General features: G+C 33.0%; 1 protein-coding gene across 16 annotated transcripts in view; it reads right to left on the reverse strand.

The window, feature by feature from the left end:
• LOC145240046 (TBC1 domain family member 22B-like) overlaps positions 1-24,104 on the reverse strand; it is a 128,306-nt gene that overhangs the window by 41,341 nt on the left and 62,861 nt on the right. For 10 of the 16 annotated variants that reach the window (XM_080103653.1, XM_080103649.1, XM_080103650.1 and 7 more), the window contains 2 exons: positions 10,138-10,191; positions 754-1,031 (listed from right to left, as the gene is read on the reverse strand). In XM_080103653.1, coding sequence (XP_079959779.1) covers positions 754-1,031; positions 10,138-10,191 — 332 coding nt within the window. The remainder of the gene's footprint in view (positions 1-753; positions 1,032-10,137; positions 10,192-24,104) is intronic. The other 6 variants (XM_080103642.1, XM_080103643.1, XM_080103639.1 and 3 more) reach the window with 1 other exon arrangement.

Raw genomic sequence — 24,104 nt, forward strand, 5'->3', positions numbered from 1 at the left:
TTTTCTTTATCTCGTTAATATAACATTCGGTAAATTCAGGTTTTTATAGAATTCTTATTTGAAAGCTCACAGTTGGGTCATCTCTAAATAAGATTTATTTTAACATTAATTTGTCAAGCCTAAATGCTAATGTAAAACATTTTTAAAAACTCATTTTGGTTCTTGTCCAGAAATTACTCTATATTAAAAAAGAAATCTGTATAATGTACGCGCACATGACAAAACAAAAGTATCATATTCCAAAAACCATGTAAATTGATCAAATAGTTTTATTTTGATAAAGAAAATCAAATTTTATTTGTATCTGAGGAGTGGCTGTCTTGCCTGCCATTTTGAAAAAAAAAAAAAAAAAATCTCAAATATTAAAGGGAGATAAATTTAGTAAGTTTAAATTGAGTTATGCTGTAATGCCTACAAATTCCCATCAAAACTAATTTTCTTATTTAAAAATACAAATACTTGATCAGTTTATCAATTTAGGTGATTTTTGGGATATGATATTTTTGTTTCATCATAGATACATACAGATTTTTCTTTTTTTTTCTTTTTTTTTTAGATAAGGAGAATTCTGAACAAGAACTATCATTTCAGACTGAAAAATACAATAAAGTTGCCTACCTTAAGTTTAAAAAATGTTCAAACAAATATTAAAAAACTGAAATGATTCACTGCATCCCAGGCAACGCCAGGTAGAGGCAGCTGGATATGAGATTCACATGAATTTAAACAAAACACCGGATAATCAGCAATTACCTGAAAGTATTGAGGGTAAGGGAGAAATGTTCGTATTACAATTGGATAGTGCCTCCTCTCCGGCGCCATTCTGTTGCTTTCGCTGACGCCGGCTATGTTTATCGAGTACAGCACGGGCAGTTGATTGGACATCTTTTAACGACATCTGAATGTTGGCCATAAGAATAAGATCATCATCGCCATCGTCCCACGCATCGGAGGTTTTTATCTCAAAATCCTGAAAAGAATCTTTCGGTCTTTGTTTTGTTTTGTCCTCTTTCTTTGGAGTTCCCGGGTTGCTGGGGAAAGATAAGAAAAAATAAAAATGTTAAGGATGTGATCAAACACTAGAGAAAGACCTATTTGTAGTGGAAAGGGGACAAAAATGGATGGCCACATTCAATGCTGACAAGACCAAGCTATTCTTTCAATAATTACAAGAAACTTTCTCTACCACCAATAGCAATGGCCAAAAACGCATTAACTGAAAGCACTTTCAAATTCTTCGGCCGAACGTTCACAGGAAACAGGAGTTGGAACAGATACATTGATAGCATTGCTAAGACCGTTGCGAAGAAGGTGGGCTCTCTTTACCGTGCTAGAAAGCTACTTACGCCTGAAAGTATCCTGTACCTCTACAAGGCCACCATTCGCCCATGTATGGAGTATGGTTGTCACATTTGGGCTTGTGCATCAGCTACTAGTCTCTCCCTCCTGGACAGGGTTCAAAAGAGAGTTGTCAACCTGATAGGTCCTGAACTGTCATCTAAGCTTCAGCCTCTGTCCCATCGACGAAATGTTACATCCCTCTGCCTGCTCTACAAGTATTTTAATGGTGAATGCTCTAACGAACTACAAGCACTGGTAGTCCTTTGTCATAAATACCCCCCGACAAACACAACAAGCAGCAAAATCCCACCCCTACACAGTAGAGATCTTTGCCAAGTGTACTGAAGTTCAAGTGTAATGTGAACTGACATCTTACTACTCATCTCCCTTCATAATGTCCCTGCAACTTATGTCCCCAATAGTAGCCCTCTACTTCAAAATGGCACTGTGCTTTGTTTGGGGTGAAAGTTGTATAAAAAAATTTTTTTTTAATTTTAGCAAGCACATTAGATAGACATGTCATGACTATAGTTTCAACTCTTTTGGCAAAATTAACAGTTTATGGAAAACAGTCAAAAGTTATTTATATTACGAGTATACTTATTCTCATATCCTGTAGTCAAATTTCTCCCTGAAAGTTATGTGACCCATTTCTACAAATACGGGTCACATAACCAATTCCAAATTAAAATGTAACTGAATGTTTTATAACATACTAGCAAACCGCCTGGCATTGCTAAGTCATAAAGTCAATACTCTATTGATTATTATATTGTACCTAATATATAGTAGCGATTTCAAAAGTTTAAAAAAAAAAAATACATAACTTGGATGCCATCAGCAAGAATTGAAACCAAAACGTGCAGCTCTCCAGCCTTATTTGTTACCATCTGAACTAAATCTATAAACATACAAAAACTTTTTTAAAAAATAATGTTGTTAAAAATATAAAAGTATGTTTGTGTATGCATAGAAATAACACGTTTAGTCGACTTATGCCTGCCGAGCTCCAATTTTTGTTTTCAATTTTTAACCACTTAGCAGCTATTTTTACAGGCTAAAAAACAAATCACAGATCCAAATCTCCTATATATCAAGTTTGAAGTCTTTAAAACAGAAGTTTAATTCCATTGCAAAGGTAAAAAGGTAAAAGTTCCTTCAGTCTTAACAAACTATGGATACCCACCTGCCGAGCTCCAATTTTTGTTTTCAATTTTTAACCACTTAGCAGCTATTTTTACAGGCTAAAAAACAAATCACAGGTCCAAATCTCCTATATATCAAGTTTGAAGTCTTTAAAACAGAAGTTTAATTCCATTGCAAAGGTAAAAAGGTAAAAGTTCCTTCAGTCTTAACAAACTATGGATACCCACCGTAGGGGCGCCTGCATGTGAAATTTTTGTGGCAAGAGGTGCGCAGTCTCCAACCACACCTCTTCTGAGTCAACATTATTAAATACCAGTGGCAACTGGAATGTATATAATGTATATATATATGTATGTTCAGAACGACTGGGAACAAATGCTGAGATAAGCGGAGAGCACATACTGCACCTAGAATTCTTACATGGTCACCCATCTGGTACTCTCCAAGCTCAACGTTGCTTAACTTCAGTGATCAGAGAACCAGTGTGTCAACGCGATTATGCTGTATTCTTCGCATTGTGTAGACATTTACTTTTTGGTGTCCGATAAAAAAAAAAAAAAAAAAAAAAAAAAAAAAAAATCTACGGCAGCATTGGATATATATCCGAAACATCGGGAAGCTTGATTGTTGGCTCAAATAATGATGATGGAGAGATGCCCATCGCCATGGTGTGGTTTAATAATGATAAATTTATGTGGTTGAAAAAGTTGTACATGGTGAAACAAATCACTCTATGTCGACCAATAGTAAAAAAAAAAAAGAAAAAAAAAAAAAAAAATGCTGTACCAATTTGTAACATTCTAGTCTATAAATCATATGCACACAAAAAAAATGTACCAATTTGTAACATTCTAGTCTATGAATCATCTTATGCAAAAAAAAAAAAAATGTTCCACTAATTTGTAACATTCTAATCTATAAATCATCTTATGCACAAAAAAAAATGTTGTACCAATTTGTAACATTCTAGTCTATAAATCATCTTTTTTTTTTTTTACATAGACATCACCACATTATCAAGGCCAAGAGGCCACTCAAGGGTAAGGGTTAAAGAGTGTACAGTAGAAATTGGACAATATAGTAATCATTAGTAATGAAAATTTGGTAAATTTGATAACTTATATGGAACGGCTCATCAAGAACTTGTTCGCGTTAGACTTGAAGACAACCATATTGTAGTCAGCCGGAAAGCAGGAAAACGGAAGACAATTCCACAGGCGTGCAGTTCTAAGAAAGAAGCTTTGTTCATGGAATCTACGTTTAGGTTTAGGCACAGATAAAGAGTGGGGGAATTATTGATAGTGTTTACAGCTAGACGAGTGTTTCTTGTGAAAGTTTGGCGAGGGGGGACCATAGATTGAAGCTCAGTCGAACACTTTCCATGAAAATAACGATACATCAGAGACAAACTCGCAACATCTCTTCTGTGAGATAGAGGTTGCAAGGAAGAGAAAAGGACATCTCCTACGAGGCTACAAAGTCTATTTTGAACTCTATCAAGGCAGGCCAAGTCCTTTCTAGCAGCTCCTGCCCAGATGTGGCAACAGTATTCCATCCTTGGACGTACCTGGCTCTTATATAGATAGAGAATAGCATCAGCAGTGAGATATCTACCGGATCGATAGAAAGATCCCACCATTTTTCCAGCGGCCTTGGCAACAGATTTGATGTACGTGTTCCATTTAAGATCAGGAGTAATGGTCAAGCCAAGAAGCTTGTCAAAACTTGAGGCCTCCTGAAGACGAGAGCCATTCATTTCAATTGATGCCAGATGTGGGTCAGAAAGTTGATGATGTAAAGAGAGAAGCTTGGTTTTAGATGCATTAAAAGTAACCAGCCACTCCTTACCCCATTGTACTACGTGCTCAAGATCAGAGGAGAGAGAATTGGAGAGAACTTGGTCGTTTACTGTCTTAGATGTGCTACCATAAATGGTAGTGTCGTCAGCATAGATGTCTACAAATGATGTAAGGATATGATTTGGAAGATCTTATGCACAAAAAAATGTTGCACTAATTTGTAACATTCTAGTCTATAAATCATCTTATGCACAAAAAAAAAAATGTTGCACTAATTTGTAATATTCTCGTCTATAAATCATCTTATGCACAAAAAAAAAAATGTTGTACCAATTTGTAACATTCTAGTCTATAAATTATCTTATGCACAAAAAAAATGTTGTACCAATTTGTAACATTCTAGTCTATAAATTATCTTATGCACAAAAAAAATGTTGTACCAATTTGTAACATTCTAGTCTATAAATCATCTTATGCACAAAAAAAAAAATGTTGTACCAATTTGTAACATTCTCGTCTATAAATCATCTTATGCACAAAAAAAAATGTTGTACCAATTTGTAACATTCTAGTCTATAAATTATCTTATGCACAAAAAAAATGTTGTACCAATTTGTAACATTCTAGTCTATAAATTATCTTATGCACAAAAAAAATGTTGTACCAATTTGTAACATTCTAGTCTATAAATTATCTTATGCACAAAAAAAATGTTGTACCAATTTGCAACATTCTAGTCTATAAATTATCTTATGCACAAAAAAAATGTTGTACCAATTTGTAACATTCTAGTCTATAAATTATCTTATGCACAAAAAAAATGTTGTACCAATTTGTAACATTCTAGTCTATAAATTATCTTATGCACAAAAAAAAATGTTGTACCAATTTGTAACATTCTAGTCTATAAATTATCTTATGCACAAAAAAAATGTTGTACCAATTTGTAACATTCTAGTCTATAAATCATCTTATGCACAAAAAAAATGTAATTTTCTAATACTGCGATTTCACGGCATACTTGAAATCTTAAAAATGCAACATTTTGGAAACCGTTTGGAGTTAAAAACTCAAATTTCCAGGATTATCCAGTTTTTATGATACCAACAGCTGCAGAAAGTTTGAAGAAAATCAGAAAGTATGTATTACATGGCGTAGAAAGTTTGACGTGGAATTCTCCCATCGTGATGTTACAAAAATCATTTCTTTAGTAAGGAGCAGCACATCCTACATTTGATAAAGAAAATTTTCATTTTCCAATAGTGCCTGTCAAAACTTGAGGCCTCCCCAAGACGAGAGCCATTCATTTTAATTGATGCCAGATGGGGATCAGAACGTTGATGAAGTAAAGATAGAAGCTTGGTTTTAGATGCATTAAAAGTAACCAGCCATTCCTTTCCCCATTGTACAACGTGATCAAGATCAGAGGAGAGAGAATCGGAGAGAACTTGGTCATTTACTGTCTTAGATGTGCTACCATAGATGGTAGTGTCGTCAGCAAAAATGTCTACGAATGATGTAAGGATGTGATTTGGAAGATCATTAATGTAGATCAGGAAAAGAGTTGGGCCCAGGATGGACCCCTGAGGGACTCCAGCATTTATACTGTGAGCTTCTGATTTTTGCCCATCAACTACTACTCTTATGAACCTATCAGAGAGAAATGATTTAATAATTGAGAAGACATTTCCAGCTATACCATAGCTGGAGATCTTGTGAAGTAAACCTTTATGCCATACCCTATCAAAGGCCTTTGATATGTCAAGAGCAATTGCCCTAGAAAGGTTGCCTCTGTCGAGAGATTCGCTAATCCTATGAGATATAACTGTAAGCACATCTGCTGTAGATCTAGCAGAACGGAAACCATATTGTGTGTCACTAAGAAGGTTATTTTTGCTGAGATGGTTGATTACTTCTCTATTTAACACAGATTCCATCAACTTACTCATGACGCACAAGAGACTTATTGGTCTGTACTGAGAAGGGGATGAATGATCACCTGAATTCTTAAATACAGGGCATACTGATGAGATTTTCCAGAGTGATGGGAAGCAATTTTCCTTAAGACAATGTTTAAACAGTTTTGTAAGTATGGGTGCTAGTTCTGGTTGAAGTTTTTTGAGCACTCTAATTGGAATACCGTCAGGGCCGGTTGCTTTACTGGAATCAAGGTTTTTGATTAGCTTGGCAACATCACATATAGATATTTGTATATCACATAGTGTATTTTCTGATACAGGAGGAAATATTGGGGGTTGGCGGCCTTGGTCGCAAAGGGTAGAATTGGCATCTAGGGATATCTACTGTGTAGGGGTGGGATTTTGCTGCTTGTCGGGTTTGTCAGGAGTATTTATGCTGAAAGAGTACAAGGGCTTGTAGTTCATCGGAGCATCCACCATTAAAATACTTGTAAAACAGGCAGAGGGATGCAACATTTTGTTGATGGTACAGAGGTTGAAACTTAGATGACAGTTTAGGGACATTCATTTTTTTTTTCTTCAATACAGGTTGGCGAATCTTTTGAACCTTGTATGAAGCAAAATACTAGTAGCAGATGCACCTGCCCAGATGTGACAACAGTACTCCATACATGGGCAAATGGTGGCCTTGTAGAGATACAGGATACTTTCAGGCGTAAGTAGTTTTCTAGCATGGTAGAGAGAGCCCACCTTCTTCACAGTGGTGTTGGCAATGCTCTCAATGTATCTGTTCCAGCTCATATTCCCTGTGAACGTTAAGCCGAGGAGTTTGAAAGAAGTACTTTCAGATAATGTATCTTTAGTCATAGCTATTAGTGGTTGAGAAGTTTCTTGTAATTATTGAAGGAAACAAGTTTAGTCTTGGCAGCATTGAATGTGACCATGCATTTTTGTACGTATTCCATTACAGATTGGAGGTCTTCCTCTAGTGTCTTTGCCATTTCCTTAGATATATGTTTATTTGTTTTCCCCTCATGCCTGTTATAGAGTGTGGTGTCATCAGCAAGTATACCCATATCAGAAACTATTTTATCAGGGAGGTCATTTATGAATATTATGAATAATAAAGGTCCAAGGATAGACCTCTGGGGGTACACCACATTTATGATTATAATCATCTCAAAAAAAAAAAAAAAAAAAAAAAAAAGAAACTTGTGATTAGGCAAGAAAACCAAGCTGTCTGCCTGTGACAATTAGAGAAAATTTGCGTTTATAACAGTTTAAGAGATATGTTATTTAAATATGAAAATAGTGTGTTGATAGATTACCTAGAAGACCCCACCTTCACCCAATCTGGTTGGAGTCTTCATTTGCATTTCAGCTAAAGCGCAGGTGTGGTTCTACCTCATTTGCATGTGTGATAAGATAAAAAAATTGCTCTTTATAATTATCTGCAGGACTTTGATATGTTCAAAGAATCAACTATTGACTTCTCTCAACTTCAATCTGCACTGATATTTTTATTTTGATTTATACAAATTGATTCGGTTTAATATCCATTTTACATAGCGACATATGTTGGACGGCTTTTAGAAATTGACTTCCAAACTTAGCTATTTCTAGCCAGGACAGATTCGCTCAGTTAAACAGCAGTTGAAGGAAAACTATGAAAACCATATTATATATCTATCACTAAGTAGGCCAAGACTTTCCAGAAAATGCTGGCATGTGTTAAACAACTTTTAGAAATTAACTTTCAAACTAACCTATCTCTGGCCGGGTCTTTATTTCTTTCAAATTCATCATTATCACTCCTTCCCACAATTTCCTTGGCCTTCCTCTGCCAACAGATCTTATTACCTCAATTGTTCTACATATACTAATCAAAGAACTTTCATCCATTCTTTCAAAGTGACCATACTACCAAAGACTCCTGTTTGGCACATATCTTCCTATATTGTCCAGATTTAATCTTCCTCTAAGGTCATCAGATCAAAGTCTGTCTTTTAAGACTTACATTACATGCAGTGTTTAAAGTATTAAAAGAAAAATGCATATATATTGTACTAGCTGGCCACCAGGCATTTGCCAAGTCATAGAATACGCTTAAATATATTTTAGTTTATGTAGATTGCGTATGTATTATTATAGAATCAATCCTCTTTTGATTATTATTATGAGGAATAATTTGGCCGGTGGACTAATTCACAAAAAATGTTTTAAATAAATAAATAAAAAAAATAATGATAATGTCGTTCATCAAATTCTGTTCGTTTACAATATCACGTCAATTGATATATGGGCTTCACGATCTTAAACAGTCTTTGTTCTTTTATAGATAAAAAAGAGAATTTTTACAGAGGAATATTTTACGTTACACCGGCCAAGGAAAATAATTTTATCATTTCCCTTGGCCTGTGTAACAATGACTGACCACAAGACTATTTTACTTTTAAGGTTACGCAAAGTATAAAAATGTTAGAAACACTTGGGTTGATCAGTATGTAACAGAAATGATGATCAAGTCCAGAATCAAATCAACCCTTGTTTCAAATAAACTTGATACTCCAGGCTGGGAGACAAATTCAAAAAAAACACAGACATGTTGCATGAGGTGATCGTTTTATTTACCTTACGGAACAGAGCCACAAGCAGATAGCCCCCTACAAGAGTTTACAACAAACAAAAAAGAACTAAGAGCAGATAACTAAATATTTACTTTTTAGAAAAGATATTTGAGCTTTTAAAATAGATGGGGCAAAGGGAAATAACTCTGAATAGACTGACAGTAATTGATGATACAACAAAAAAATAAAAAAAACATTTGAAGATAGTTAAGAATGGATAAAACTCATAAACAAGTTCCATCCATTGCCAAAGAAAAAATAAATGGAGAACTTTTGATGGCATGTTCTACCTGGACTTGAAACAAACAAATGAAGCATGCTGCATGATATCCTATGAGTGCACAGTGAATGAGGCATAAAAAAAAATGACTAAGTTCAGCATTGCCCCCACCCCCCAATTTAGCCCCAAAAGTCCTCAAGGGACTTCAAATCCTGATGAAAATGAAAAAACGGTGCAGTTTTAGGCTTTAACATATGTAAATTTGAGTTCTGCACCATGCAAAAAAAGAAATGACTAAGTCCATCATTTTCCCTCCCTCATTTAGCCCCAAAAGTCCCCAAAGCCTTAACATATTTAAATTTGAGTTCAGCGCCATGCAAAACTGCTAAATAGACATACACAGAAAATTTTGGACAAATATGGTAAAATAGTCCCAAATATGGAGTGGTTTTATTAACCCTAAAAGAGCCCCTGGGGCACACCCAAGCGTTATCGCAAAGTATAAGCAAACAAAATTATATAGAAATCAGTCAGTTACAACTTTTCAGAAAGTTTTATAAAAATCCAGAGCATCAATTTTTTTAATAAGCACAAAAATGTCGATTTTAGTCATTTTAACCTGAAGGAGTGGGGGGGGGGGGCAACCGGAGTTTTCCCGGAGAATCCGTTATTACGTTTTTACTCATATCATGTTTAATGTTTGTGCAAAATTTCAAAAACTTCCAAGGCATAGTTATTGAGGGACGAAGGGACATGGGTGAATTTACCCTCCTTTTGTCGGGGGGGGGGGGACCAAAAAATATGGAATTTTTTAAACAGAATAGATGCACTGAAAATAATTTTTTTTTTTTAAATAAACAAATAAAAAAAAAACATGGGATATTGCTGGTACAATAAGAAATCTTATCCAAGAAAAGCTGACATCAAATTTAATTGAAATATAATCTAAGAAATTTATGTGCGTGTTTTTTGCACAATCAAATATAAATGACAAGCAATCACACATACAAAAATTAAAATTAGTTTTTTGTTTTTTAAATAATATACAACACTAAGAAAAAAAAACATGGGCATATGAAACTAACCTAAGAGGCTTCTCAACTCTTGGGGGATGCTGAGCTCCATAAACAGGCTTGATGCTGGAGGAGAAAAAAAAAAGAAACAAACAAAAAAAACTCAGAATTGTAATTTACTACTACGAAAAAAAAATATATAGGATTATTCTACATTTTAAAAATTAAAAAAATCGTTAGAAAAACTTTTGTTTTTTTTTTTAAATATATGTAAATTAGTAAACAATCTGAAAACAAAACAATTTTTTTTTCAAAATTCACTTCTCTAACCTATAAAGTTATCTTAGATTTTTAAAGTTGGACCTAAATAGCATTTAATCTGGTATATCAAAACTTGATTCTGACTAGCCAATTTTCATTTATTGTTGTACCGTGTTGTTGGTATAACCTTATCTTATCAGATTTTAAAACTTGGACCTAAATAGCATTTAAGCTGATATATCAAACTTGAATTTATTATTGCTATACAATGATATTAGCAATATAATAACATGCTCCGTTAGAGTTTATTTGGAAAAATTATATAGTTACTGGTAATATGGAAATTTTTTGCAATTATAACCAAGAATTTTAAATCAGCGAATGAAACAACTCATGTTTATTGAAGAGTATAAAGAGTTGTCTCCCTTAAAAGTATTGCTGTATGTGTTTTTTTTTTTAAATTTTAAAATAAAATATAATTTTTTTAATGCTCAAATTTAATCTTACAAAATAATGCTTTCAGAAAAATTACGACCAACTCCTACAACATTCTATAACGTAATATTTAAGCAAATAATTTTAAAATATAAGTTTTCTATTCTGATTGTAAACTTGCATGATTTAAAAAGATGCCACTACATGTTGAGACCCTGCACCGCTAAGTGATGGGACGATTCCAATATTTTACCCCCAATTCTGATACAATTACCAATTCTGATTCTTTATTAAAATAGTTAACTTTAGAGTTGTTACCCCCTCCCATTATAAAAACACATGTTAAATGTGCAGATATTTTCCTGAACGGAAAAATACACTTGTGGGGGATGATCTATCAATTTTAATTTTACTAGTAGTTTAAAATCAATAAATACTTATTTTATCATTATTGTCAGCAATGGAAGATTTAAAAAAAAAAAAAAAAACTAATTAAATAAAGACAATTAAAACAATCATTTTTGGCATTGGAAAATAGACAATGTTTTCTGAATTAGATACCGGTTCTGGTATCCTCAAATGTTCCAATTTTTCTGATTCCCTCATCCCGATTCATCATCTCAATACTACTAAGTAGCGATTGAGTTAACTAGTATGAATTTTAGCAAGGGTTGTATTAGTACATGTCAAAATAACTTGGTAGAAAATGAAAATATACCCAGCTGCGGATGGTGTGACTGAAGTGGAAGTCAACAGTTATCTCCCTAGACAAAATGTGCCAGATATGCAGGTGTCGAATTATATCATAGGGATGACACATGTTCGGGAAACAGAACAGAGTTTCTAGTTAGTCCTTTGTTGGGAGCAGTACAGATGAGATGTGCCAGACAATGTAGAGATAATCTAAGCAATGTCACCTCGATGTTTACTTGCCTGCACCGCTTTGTTCCCATCCTTAAGACTAAGTGTTATATTGTTATTATTATTAGTATTAGACGATACCACTTGTGCGCGTATGTTACGTGAGTTCTTATTAGTAAAGATATGAGTCTTAGTGAGAGTTATTGTCTTATTACATATGATGTTGTATCTTAGAGAGAGAGATGTTGTTGTAAGAGAGACTTAGAGAGATATGTTGGAAGAGACTTAGATAGACAAATGTTCTTTCTTAGATCTTGCTGATGGAAGAAGGAGAAAGCTCTTAGAATGATGAGATAGTGTTCAGACATATAATAACAATACAATTTACCTTTTTGTAGAAATCACAAACACAAAGATGAGCTTTATCACAAAACACATGATGAATTTATTTCCTTACGACCGGTCGTGATTTCCTCATTAAGAATTCAAAGTTTCACATTTTAGTTTCTGAAGTGACGTCTCGCTTCAGACGTCTGCCTGTCTCTGAGTTTTCTCACTGACCGTCTCCCCTGACTGTCTCCCCGACCAACTAACTCTCACTTCCTATATTGAGAAATCCATGCATCCCGGCCACGTAAGCAAAATTCACGTGTTTCAACATGCGCGACTTTACACGTTTCCAACATTGATTTCCCAATAACCTATTTTTTTTGTGTTGTTTCCACAAAGGAATTCAACCTACATATCTAATTTATTTAACCCATATTTTATTATCCACATTCTTTTAACAATTGAATAGTTTATTTATTATTTATTTCATCCGAATTAACAATTTACTGGACATTCCATTTAAACCTATTGTTCTTTAAAACTTATGTCCAGGGTTCGATTTCTGCTTTCTCTTATTTTCATTTTAACTAATCTCTCTATTTTTATACTTACATGAACAGGGGACAGCCCTTATCATGTAACATAAGTTAGAAAAACAAGTTAAGAATTAATTAATTCGATATTGGTCTCTCCTACTTCTAAATAAAACCTTTGAAAGCCTCAGCGTGTCTCCATTGTGTTTTTATGCATAAATAGTTTTGTTTTAGTTAAATAGTCGATCAACAGGCACTAGATGATACAACCACACCAGGGAATGGCTAGTCATGAACGATGAAAGAAGCGACTATGAAGGTACGGCAGGTGTGAATAAACAACCCTGCGCAACATATTTATTTTATTTGATTCACTTGATTGCTCACTGCTGAGAGCACACATGTGCAAATGTGGAAAGTTGTTTGACGCAAAGAGGTCAGTAACATACCACAGGTTTCATAGCAAAAGACACCTTCCTAATGCCAAGGAAACCTATGAAACCAATCAATACATTATCGATCTTTTTGCTGTTCCTTTTTAAATAAAAATGTTTGATTCTTCAATAATTGAGCACTCTGGTTACCCCCACCCCAACCCCCCAAAACTATGCATTTTCTATAATTAGACATCTGGTGTGCAGCCTTGTTAAGGGCTGTCATGATCCTGGATATGGTTTAGGCCAAGGAAGAAGACATCTCAACAACATTAGGATGGACGCTATCGTAACAATATACTTGTCATCCACAGACGGACTGTTTTGCAGTATCACAGCTCTTCAGTGTAACTAGACTAACCTTAAGCTGGAATCTAAACTCGACCGTCTAGACAACAGTTAGTGCTTCTAACCCGTACACTAAGTAGGTAGGTGAAATTACACTGATCAACAACTGTCCAAATGCTGTAAGCTCCACTTGCTTACATAAAAGCATTGCATGAAACGCTAGTGACAAGTTTGTTATTTCACTCACCGATATGCTCAACCCAAGAAAGAGAGCAATTTACATACACTACCACACACATACACACATATATAATAAAGTCATTCCTGTTTGTCTGTTTACGTACGTCATAGCAGGTATATGTGCAGTACACGTCATATATGACGTCATAGCATAAAGAGTTAAAAAAAAAATAAAAAGGAGGGGATAGACCAAAATTGATCGTAAAGACTCCCATGCCAAGTATATACAATTAGTATATATAATGAGAATAATGGAAATAGTTTTCCGACGAAATAGAGAAATAAAAAAGGAACAAACGGTGTTATGTGTTCATCAATGTTTCGTCTTTATTTCGAGACTTCGTCTGGGTGAATGAGATTAAGAAAATAAAACACCAGTATTTGTTCCAAAAAGGATATGAATGGCATCATATCTTTTTAAATATATTAACGGCTATATGACGCTATAAAAAAAAGAAATTCTACTCTATTTCACAACGTTATGCCCACTCCCTTTTTGTTTTTGAATTTCCTACGATTTTTTTCCATTTCTGAAAAGGAACAGGGTCATAACTAACATCAAAAATATATTTTGAAATATTTGTACTGGTGTTTTATTTTCTTAATTCCATTCGTCCAGGGGAAGTCTTGCAATAAAGACGAAACGTTGATGAACACATAACTTGATTTGTTTCTTTTTTATTTCTATATTTATTATTATATGAAAGTCACTATATATGTGTGTGTGTGTGTGTGTGTGTGTGTGTGTGTGTGTGTGTGTGTGAGTGAGTGAGAGAGAGAGACAGAGAGAGAGAGAGAGACAGAGACACACAGACAGACAGAGACAGACAGACAGACAAAGAGAGAGTTTCTTCCTCAAAGGTTCCAAAACAGCTGAGCCTAGCCTATCTTTTGCAAATTTCACACAAAGGTAATTTATATGTCTGGCAGTGTTCTTAGATATGTTTTATACAGAAATTCATCCGAGGAACACATAACTTGGTTTGTTCCTTTATTCCCCTCCTCTCTCTGTATACACACACACACACACACACACACACATCATTTGCAAAATCTTAAATAATTCCAATCATTTTTTTTTATAATTTAATTGCATAATATGTTAATTTTTCTTTGTGCATTTTCTTTTTTTTTTTTTTTTCAAAATTAATATCTTGTGCAAATGACAATAATGAAGTAGTTATTGATATGTATTGTGTGCATCGCAGGGTAAAGATTATGGTTCTGCCAGGGCTACTGAATCACTTACTAGTTGTTGAGAAAAGTAGGAATTCAGCTTTCATTAAAATAGTAAGATAAACTAGATTCAAGCCTTAATAGGAAAATTAGTTGCGAAAGAAATGATACTAGATCAGGATGAAAGAGTTTAAATTTGTTAAATATAAAAAGAAAATCATGAACAGCTAAAATATCCAGCAAGAGAAGGACTGAAAAATGACGATCGATGATGTCTACAGCAGTTTTGACAACCAACAAAGAAAAAGATGTCACAGTTTTTCTCTTATAAAATGCACAAGTGATAAAAGACTTAAAAAAAAAAAAAAATTATATATTATTTCTCTTAGTCTATGTCTGTTCCACTTTTTCTGACAGTACTTAGCTGATCTGACTGAAATTTTGTATGGACCTTTGTTATAAGGTATAGACTCTATACCTTATAACAAAGGTCCATACAGATGGTGAATACATCAAAGAAGCTTTTTTGAGTGGTGCTGAAGTTTTGTTTTGTGATTTAAAAAATAAGGACATTATACTCTCTCGAATTAGAGAAATACCAGTCTCTGCAAGATCAGTTGAGAGGCGCATATCTGACTTGGCTGAAAATGTGACAACTAAGCAAACAACTGGATTAAAGCAATCCCTTGTATTTAGTGTCGCTCTTGATGAAAGCACCGATGTAAACGATGCGTCTCGCCTAGCAGTGGTTGCAAGATATCTCGAGAATAATCACATTTATGAGGAGTTGTGTTGTTTATTACCCCTTCATGATACAACCAAAGCAGAAGATATTTTGTGTGCATTTACTGGTTATTTTTCTAAACAAGACATTAACTTGAACAAATTATTCTGCGTAACAACCGATGGTGCTGCTGCAATGGTTGGCAAGAAGAAAGGATTTGTAAAACTTCTGGAAAATCATGTTGGACGCAAACTGTTAAGTTTTCATTGTATTATACATCAGGAGGGCTTATGTGCAAAGACCTCGTCTTTGGATTTGGTCTCTGTGATGAAAACTGTTGTTGAGATAATCAACTTTCTTATTTCTCGCTCTTCATTGGTTCACAGGCAATTCAAATCGCTTCTACAAGAAGTTGAGTGTGAATATGGAGATCTTCTGTTATACAACAATGTTCGCTGGCTTAGTCGAGGCAAAGTTTTAGCTAGATTTGTTTGTTGTCTTGAGGCTATTAAGATGTTTCTTGATGAAAAACAGAAACGATTCCCTCAGCTGAATGATGAAAGCTGGTTGTTGAAGTTGATGTTTATGACCGACATAAACACACATTTGAATGAGCTTAATTTGAAATTACAAGGACAGGGACAAACAGTCCTTGATCTTTTCAGCTATTGGAAAGCGTTTACAATGAAACTTGACATTTTTACCCGTGACATCAACATCAAAGCATTTAAGTACTTTCCAAATGTGAAAAATCATGCAAATCAATTCGAAGTGAACACAGATGAGCTTCAGGAGTACGTGAAAGCACTCAAAGCAGAATTCGAAAAACGAAGCCAGGACTTCTACATTCATGGATTCTTATTTTCATATCTGATTAAGCCCGACATGCTTGATTTGACAAATGCCTAACTGGAACTTTTTAGCTGGATGGACATTGATGATTTTGAAATGCAACAGATTGAATTTAGGTCTTCAGAAATATGGACATTAAAATTTGCTGAACTAAGAAAGTCTCTGGAAGATGAAAATTTTGAAAAATCTGGTGCTATTCTGAACTGTTGGATCTCCCTCCCAAGCTCATTCATATGTTTGAAGAAAATTGCTTTTGCTCTTCTCTCAGCTTTTGGTTCAACTTATTCTTGTGAGCAAATTTTCTCTCACATGAAAGCAGTGTTGTCTCCACGTCGAAGTCGTCTAACACCTGAACATTCAGAAAACTGTGTTAAGCTCAAAGTTACAAAGTATGTTCCCGACATTGAGGAATTGGCAAAGACCATGCAAGGACAAGGGTCCCATTAATAATAAAAACTTTTCAGAAACAGTTTTTTCACATTATTTATAAACTTTGACATTATTATATATTTTATGAAATAAATATAGAGAACAGGTATATTGACCTTGATCGTTATAAATAATAAATGTTGGCACGCTGAATAATTTGAAACCCTAAGTCGGCACACGCTAAACAAAAGGTTGCCGACCCCTGGTATAGAGAATGAAGTATTATGGTATCTGATGCACTGTTAAGGATTAGTAGGAACTAGTGGGATCGGGGAGGGGAGGGGGCTTTTCCCAGTTGTAAAAATATGCTTAAATATAATAGTTTAATTTATCCAGATTTTGTATACATTATTATAGAGTTGTGGTTTCAAAAGTTAAAAAAAAAAAAAAAATAAAGTATTTGGGTGCCATCAGCTAGAATCGAAATAGAAACCATAGCATTGAAAGCTGGTGATGTTACCACTGTACCAACTTGATACGCATATGAACTGATTAAAAATTAAAAATAAACATGAATGTACAAAATGTATAACGATTTTATTTTTTCAATTTTGACCCTTTTTGATCCTTTAAAATCTATTTTAACTTGCTAAAGACTCATAAAAAATGGTCCATAAAAAATCCAATCATTTGAGGCTCCTCGCACTGCTCTGCGACTTTTAGTTTCTGAGAGAGTTTGAAAATATGAAGACAGACAGATGGATATATAGCCTTTTATATATTAGATTAGTCATTACAATACCACATTTACTCTATAAGTTTTCTCGGAAACTACTGGGCTGTTCTGACTAAAATTTTGTGTAGACTTTTGTTATAAGGTGCAGCAAACAAAACGTGGTATTTGTTCAATACACAATTAAGGATTACTAGGGTTTAGTATTTAATGCAAAAAAATGAGCACAAATTTAACCATATTTAATGATCAATTCGGCATAAAGTAAGCATTTTCAGTTAACTTTTGCTTTTGGGGCTAAAAGGTTTAGTATGAAGTTCTAAAGCTTAGTTTTCTTTTCCATAAAAAAGATCTGTAGTTGTAAGAAGGTGTCAATAAAAACAATAAAAAAATTGCAATTCTGTAGGGCAGAGTGGAACAAGACAATGCGTAAAATTATCAGTAAAAGTCAACCAAACTGTCACTTGTAATATTGGTCAATCTATGGTACCACCTTTGCCAAACTTTCACAAAAAAACCCTCGACTATCTACAACCACTATATATGATTTCTGCTACTCTATCTGTGCCTAAATCTAAGCACAGATCCCATGAACAAAGCTTCTTTCCCAGAACTGCCCGACTGTGGAACACTGTTCTGCTGGCCTGCTTCCCGATTGAATACAACATATTAGCCTTTAAATTCAATGATCTGTCCCCATAAATAATCAAATTCTACCTAATTTACATGATTAATGATTACTATGCTAGCACCTTACATTCATTAACCCTTATGCTCGAGTGGTCTTTAGGCCTTGATAAGTGGTGACTCCCAAGTAAAAAAATTAAAAACCTGGCATCAAATTGTAATGAAAAAAAAAAAAAGTTTGTTTTTATTGAATCACAGGTTAGAAATACACAGCAGTTATAATTGAAGAGAGCAAATAAGAAAACTGCAAAGTCGTTCATGTAAACGATTTGATTAAAAACGATACAAACTTGGTTTATTAATTAGTCGGAAAAAAATTCATTTTTTACTTATTCATTCCATACTCACTAGTCAGTAATGACTGATTTTGTTTTTCATTCTTAGAATACATTATTTCCAATGAATTCTAAAAAGGTTATTGATTTTTAAAAGTCAATAAAGTGTGTGTGTGTGGGTGGGTGTGTGTGTGTGTGTGTGTGGGTGTAAAAACACACAAACTGTTAAATCAAAAAAAGTTATAGCTCATTAACTTAGAGTGATTTATGTTAAATTGATGGTTTGAATAATGGTTAAATTTGTGCTCACTTTTGCATGAAATATTAATCCCTAGCTGTGCAGCTAATAGATACCATTTGCTACATATCACAACAAACGTCCATACAAAATTTCTGCCAGATCGGCTCAGTAGTGTCTGAGTAAAAGTGGAATGGATAAACAGACTAAGAGAAATATAATGTAGACTAGACTTTTTAGTATTAAAAACGGGCAAAAGTTATAGTCCATTGGCTTAGAATGAGTGTCATGCCAAATTGGTTCAATAGAGTTAAATTTGTGCTCATTTTTACATTAAATACTAATTCCTATAAATCCCTGCGTATCAAACGGATACCATAATATTTAGTTTGCTGCACCTTATTGTTGTGTCTGTGTCAATAACAACACGAACGCAGAAAGTAAAGGTAAAACAAATATATTAAGGTGAAAAGATAATACATATTTACAAAGGTGCAGTTGTACTGCAGTTGGAAGATTGTCCGACAGAAGGCGTGTTAAAGTCTTTCATGGAGCAACCGGCACATGCGTCTTGCCTATCCGACGTTCGAACACAGCTCTCCGGTCTTGCTGACTTGATACCTTTATCTATATCTTGTTCACCCACGTATGCTAATTAGTGGGCCTCTCCACAACACTTATCATAAAGGTTCATACAAAATTTCAATCAGATCGGTTCAGTAGTTTCCGAGTAAAAATGGAACAGACAGATTCATTTTTATTTATAAAGCACTAGAAAATATTGCATGTTCTTTTTTTATGCAAGTTGATTTGGAGAATATGTGTGTGTGTGTGTGTGTGTGTGGCATCATCCTGATGCACCAATTCCCATTAGATCACTGGTTAAGCATCATTGAGCCTGGTCAGTACTAGATTGGGTGACCATTTGAGAATACCAGGTGCTGTATGCGCTCTCCCCTTATCTCAGCATTTTTCTAGTCATCCTGGAGTTATCCTTGCCACTGGAATCAGGCAGAAGTGAGGTTGAAGATTGTGCAACCCTTGCACTCTTACAGGAAGTATCTATTGTCTCTTGAGTCAGAACGGAGACCATTAGATATCGGTAAGCCTATCAGAAAACGATCTTGTGTTATCGAAGCGAATACGTAATTATTATTTACTGTTGATAGGTATCACAAACCAACCTTGTTTAGAGTGTGCGGAAATGGATAAAGTGAAATTCCTTTTCAATTTTAATTCAGGATTTTTTTTATATTTTATTTTATAAAATTTAGTATTTTTCATTCATGGGTTTTTGGAGTTTACAAAATTTCATTATGGCAATTAAAAAGGCAAGACTAATTTTTTTCTTTTAATATTCATGATTAAAAATAAAAAGTTAAAAAAAGTCAGCAGACTGGTTTCACCATTCATCAAGATCTATATTGAGGATTTTTATTAAACGGGAAGTTGGGTACATATATTTAAAATGAAACCAGTGTAGTGATCACATTATATATATATATATATATATATATATATATATACACACCATACAATTTGGCTATGAAATTCAATATCCTTTTCATTTTGAACACGTATATAATTTCCCTTACTCTATGATTTAAAAACTTAAAAAACTTTTAATTATGATTTTCTATGTTTGTTTTAGCAAATTAGATAATAGACCATGATAATATTTGCTAATATTTTCTCCTCTGAGGAGATGGGTAGACATCGAAAAACTATAGGTTAAGGAGATATACTAATTGAAAAATATTCTTTGTCTTACATATAAACATTTCAAGAAACCATTTCACATCATAAAATTTAAATTACTAAAATTACTAAAATAACTATAAAAAATATATACTAATATAGATTCATTTAATAAGGAGGATATATTTATTAGGTGTAGGATAAAAAATAAAAATGACTTTGGTGTCATCGGGATTACTTATCCTACACCCCTACTTAATGTACCACTTTTGTTGAATAAATGAATAAATCTATATACATTAGCATATTTTTATAAGAGTTTTTTTCTAAAGAACATGAATAGCTTCCAAGATTTTCAAATGATGTTTTGAGCGAGTATGATTCCTTTTTCAGTTTGAGTCAATGCTGAAATTTGTTGCGTATGACAGGTTTTTAAGTAAATGATCCATTATAGAATTGTAGAAGACCCGGATGTAATAGATATAAGGAAAGCTTTTAGAACAAAGAATTTTAACTCAGGAATCTTCTTTTTTTTTTTTTTCAGATATTTTAACAATAGCAACTTTCATATCTTCATTCACACATGAGGCACGGAAAGAACTTTCTTGAAGAAAAGAATATGTAAATAAATTTAAATAAGTTTTAAAAAATTAATAAGAATGAAAACGGATAAAATAAATATATAAAAAAATATAATCAACAAATAAAAGAATTATTACATACTATATTGTGAAAAACTTGCCATTAATAAAATATGTAAACATTGAAAACGGTTTTGTTTTTAAAATAATAGAGCAAAAACAAAGGAAACAAAAGTAAAAAACGAAAAAAAACAAAAGAAAAAAAACAAAACAAAAAAAAACAAAAGAAAAAAAAAAAACAAAAGAAAAAAAAGTAAAAAACGAAAAAAAAAAACAAAAGAAAAAAACGAAAAAAAAAAGAAAAAAAAAAGAAAAAACAAAAAAAAAACAAAAAACAAAAGAAAAAAAAAGTAAACAGAAAAAAAACAAAAGTAAAAAACAGAAAAAACAAAAGTAAAAAATAGAAAACAAAAGTAAAAAATAGAAGAAAACAAAAGAAAAAAACAAAAGAAAAAAGCAAAGAAAAAACAAAAGAAAAAACAAAAGAAAAAACAAAAGAAAAAACAAAAGAAAAAACAAAAGAAAAAAACAAAGAAAAAAACAAAAGAAAAAACAAAAGAAAAAAACAAAAGAAAAAAACAAAAGAAAAAAACAAAAGAAAAAACAAAAAAAACAAAAGAAAAAACAAAAGAAAAAACAAAAGAAAAAACAAAAGAAAAAACAAAGAAAAAACAAAAGAAAAAAACAAAGAAAAACAAAGAAAAAAACAAAAGAAAAAACAAAAACAGACGAAAAAAAAACAAAAAAAGACGAAAAAAACAAGAAAAAGAGAAAAAAAGAGAAAAAAATTGAAAAAAAGAAAGAAAAAAAGAGAAAAAATCGAAAAAAAGAAAAAACGAAAACAAACAAGAAAAAAACAAAAGAAAAAAACAAGAAAAAACAAAAAAGAAAAAAAACACAAAAGAAAAACAAATCAAAAAAAAAAAACAAAAAAGAAAAAATAAGAAAAAAAACACAATTTGCGTAAATTCAGAGATCAATTGAAAGTACCAAATAAAGAAATACAGGAATTTAGTTAAGCAAAAAAAAAAAAAAAAAAGCTGATGACAAGAGAGTAAAGCAGTGAAAAAGATTCAAACAACGCAGATCATTTCCAGCTGCAACCAAGATTCTGGGTCTGAACAAAAATACTAAAAACACCCACAACACAACATGTAAGAGTGAAAAGAAAAAGTGTTAAACTGTTGCACATGTTGGGGTGGGGTGGGGTGGGGTGGGGTTGGTCGAACGGGAGGATGTCCATTATAATGAGAATTACATTTTAACCAAAAATGAAGGTGATGCAAATGGAATAAAATATTATCAGTCCACAAAACGGTGTATTTTTCTGGTACAAGGACCCAAGTTTGCCCAGCCTTGTACCAGAAAAATATCCAGTAAATAAAACATTGTTTAGTAAGTCATTCTTTTTTTGCAGTTCCATATACCAAACATGGATATAAATATCACTAAAACATCCGCTGGGTCATAAGCTTCATTTCGGTAGCTTAATTGCCTGGGTAAGTTGCCTGTAGGATAAAATAAACCACATCACACACACACATTAGGAAAATTTATAATACTTATGGCATGCAAGCTACACAGAAACATTTGTTTTACTCAAAAAGTTCATCAATTTGATTAATTCCTGGATGCAAAACAAACATTTCTGCATAGCTTACATGTCATATTTTAATTCCACAACTAAACTCTATTCATGTATTGAGCACTGTTGAAGTAAATACTGAAATTGTATGTATATACAGAATGCATTATTTTATAACAAGTGCGCGCACACACACACACACAACAGCGGTGACCCAAGAAACTACTGCCCCCACCTCTGAACCTGACATTTTATTATTTTTTACTTTTTATAATTATATATTTTCATGTTATAAATGGAAACAGTGAAATATTTTCTTTGCTGTCTGTGGCTTTACGACGCCAGCACTGACCCCAACTTAAAGTAATCTAGGTCAAATCCTATTTAAGTCATCCAAATTAGTGAAAGTAAAATATAAGCCTCAAGGATGTGAGTTCATATAGAAACATTATTTTAATTTGAATAAAATAAAATACGCATCAAGTGCGCTTGAAAGCCAAATCACAACGTAATATTAGGAAAATAAACAAACATTTTACTTGTTTGAAATTTATCGAAAATATATTCCAGAGATATACTCCATCTTCAGTATGTTGTCTTGTTTCTTTTTTTCCCCTTTTCTTCTTCCTTGCCATGTTGTAAAGTTGGAGGAAATCTGTTTTCAAATTAAAACAACGTTGCTATATGAACTCTCATCCTTGACGTTATTCTCGCGTTGCCTACGCACAGTTCAAACATTTCAAAATACAATTGCTAGAAACAATGCACGGCTCTTTACAAACAGACTCCTTTCTCCAAATTTACAACATGGCAAGGAAGAAGAAAAGAAAAAAAAAAAAAACAACACCCTGAAGATGGAGTATACCTCCGAAATATATTTGTGATAAATTTCAAACAAGTAAAATATTTGTTTATTTTTCTAATATTACGTTGTGATTTGGCTTTCAAGCGCACTTGATGCGTATTTTTATTTTATTAAAATATAAGCATAATTTAAATGACAATGTACTGCCCATAAACTTAGGTTGTGCTTGATACATGAAATATAAGACATTTTCTTTTTATTGAATCTATTTTACAGACTTGGAGTATTTGTAACGCCCCCCCCCCCCTGCCTAGAGAGCAAAATCTACAATCAGATGATCAGGGGTTCAGTTGCCTTTCAACACCGCGTTGTTTACTTATATTTTCTCTACCGGTCTCCCTTGAATCAGGACTGTACCCTAATCGACCATGTCTCTAATAATATAGATGCAGCATTCTCCTTACAAGCACCCATGTGTTTGGTAATTTTAATGTCCGCCATAGTAATTGGTTCAGCTTGTCGAGTTACAAATATGCAATTGCATGCTGTACTTATAGTTAATCTACAACTCATTTCAGACACTACCCTTAAATTCCGACACCAAATTAAGGAGTTGTTGCTTGAAACAACAAGTTACTAAAAAAAAAATTAAAAAATAAAATAAAATAAAAATCGGAAAAATTTGTGCAAATTTTCTGATGCCAAAAACGATTCTTTTATCTTTTTTTTTTTAATTCTTTTTAAACCAAACCCTTTCACACTGGTAGTAATAATAAAATAAATTATTGGGTTTAAACTATCAGTAATTATTTACATTATTTAATTGTTAAAACTATCAGTAATTATTTAAATTATTTAATTGTTAAAACTATCA

This window comes from Euprymna scolopes, chromosome 19, assembly GCF_053919585.1.
Source record: "Euprymna scolopes isolate OS-2025 chromosome 19, ASM5391958v1, whole genome shotgun sequence".
NCBI classification, from domain to species: Eukaryota; Metazoa; Mollusca; class Cephalopoda; order Sepiida; family Sepiolidae; genus Euprymna; species Euprymna scolopes.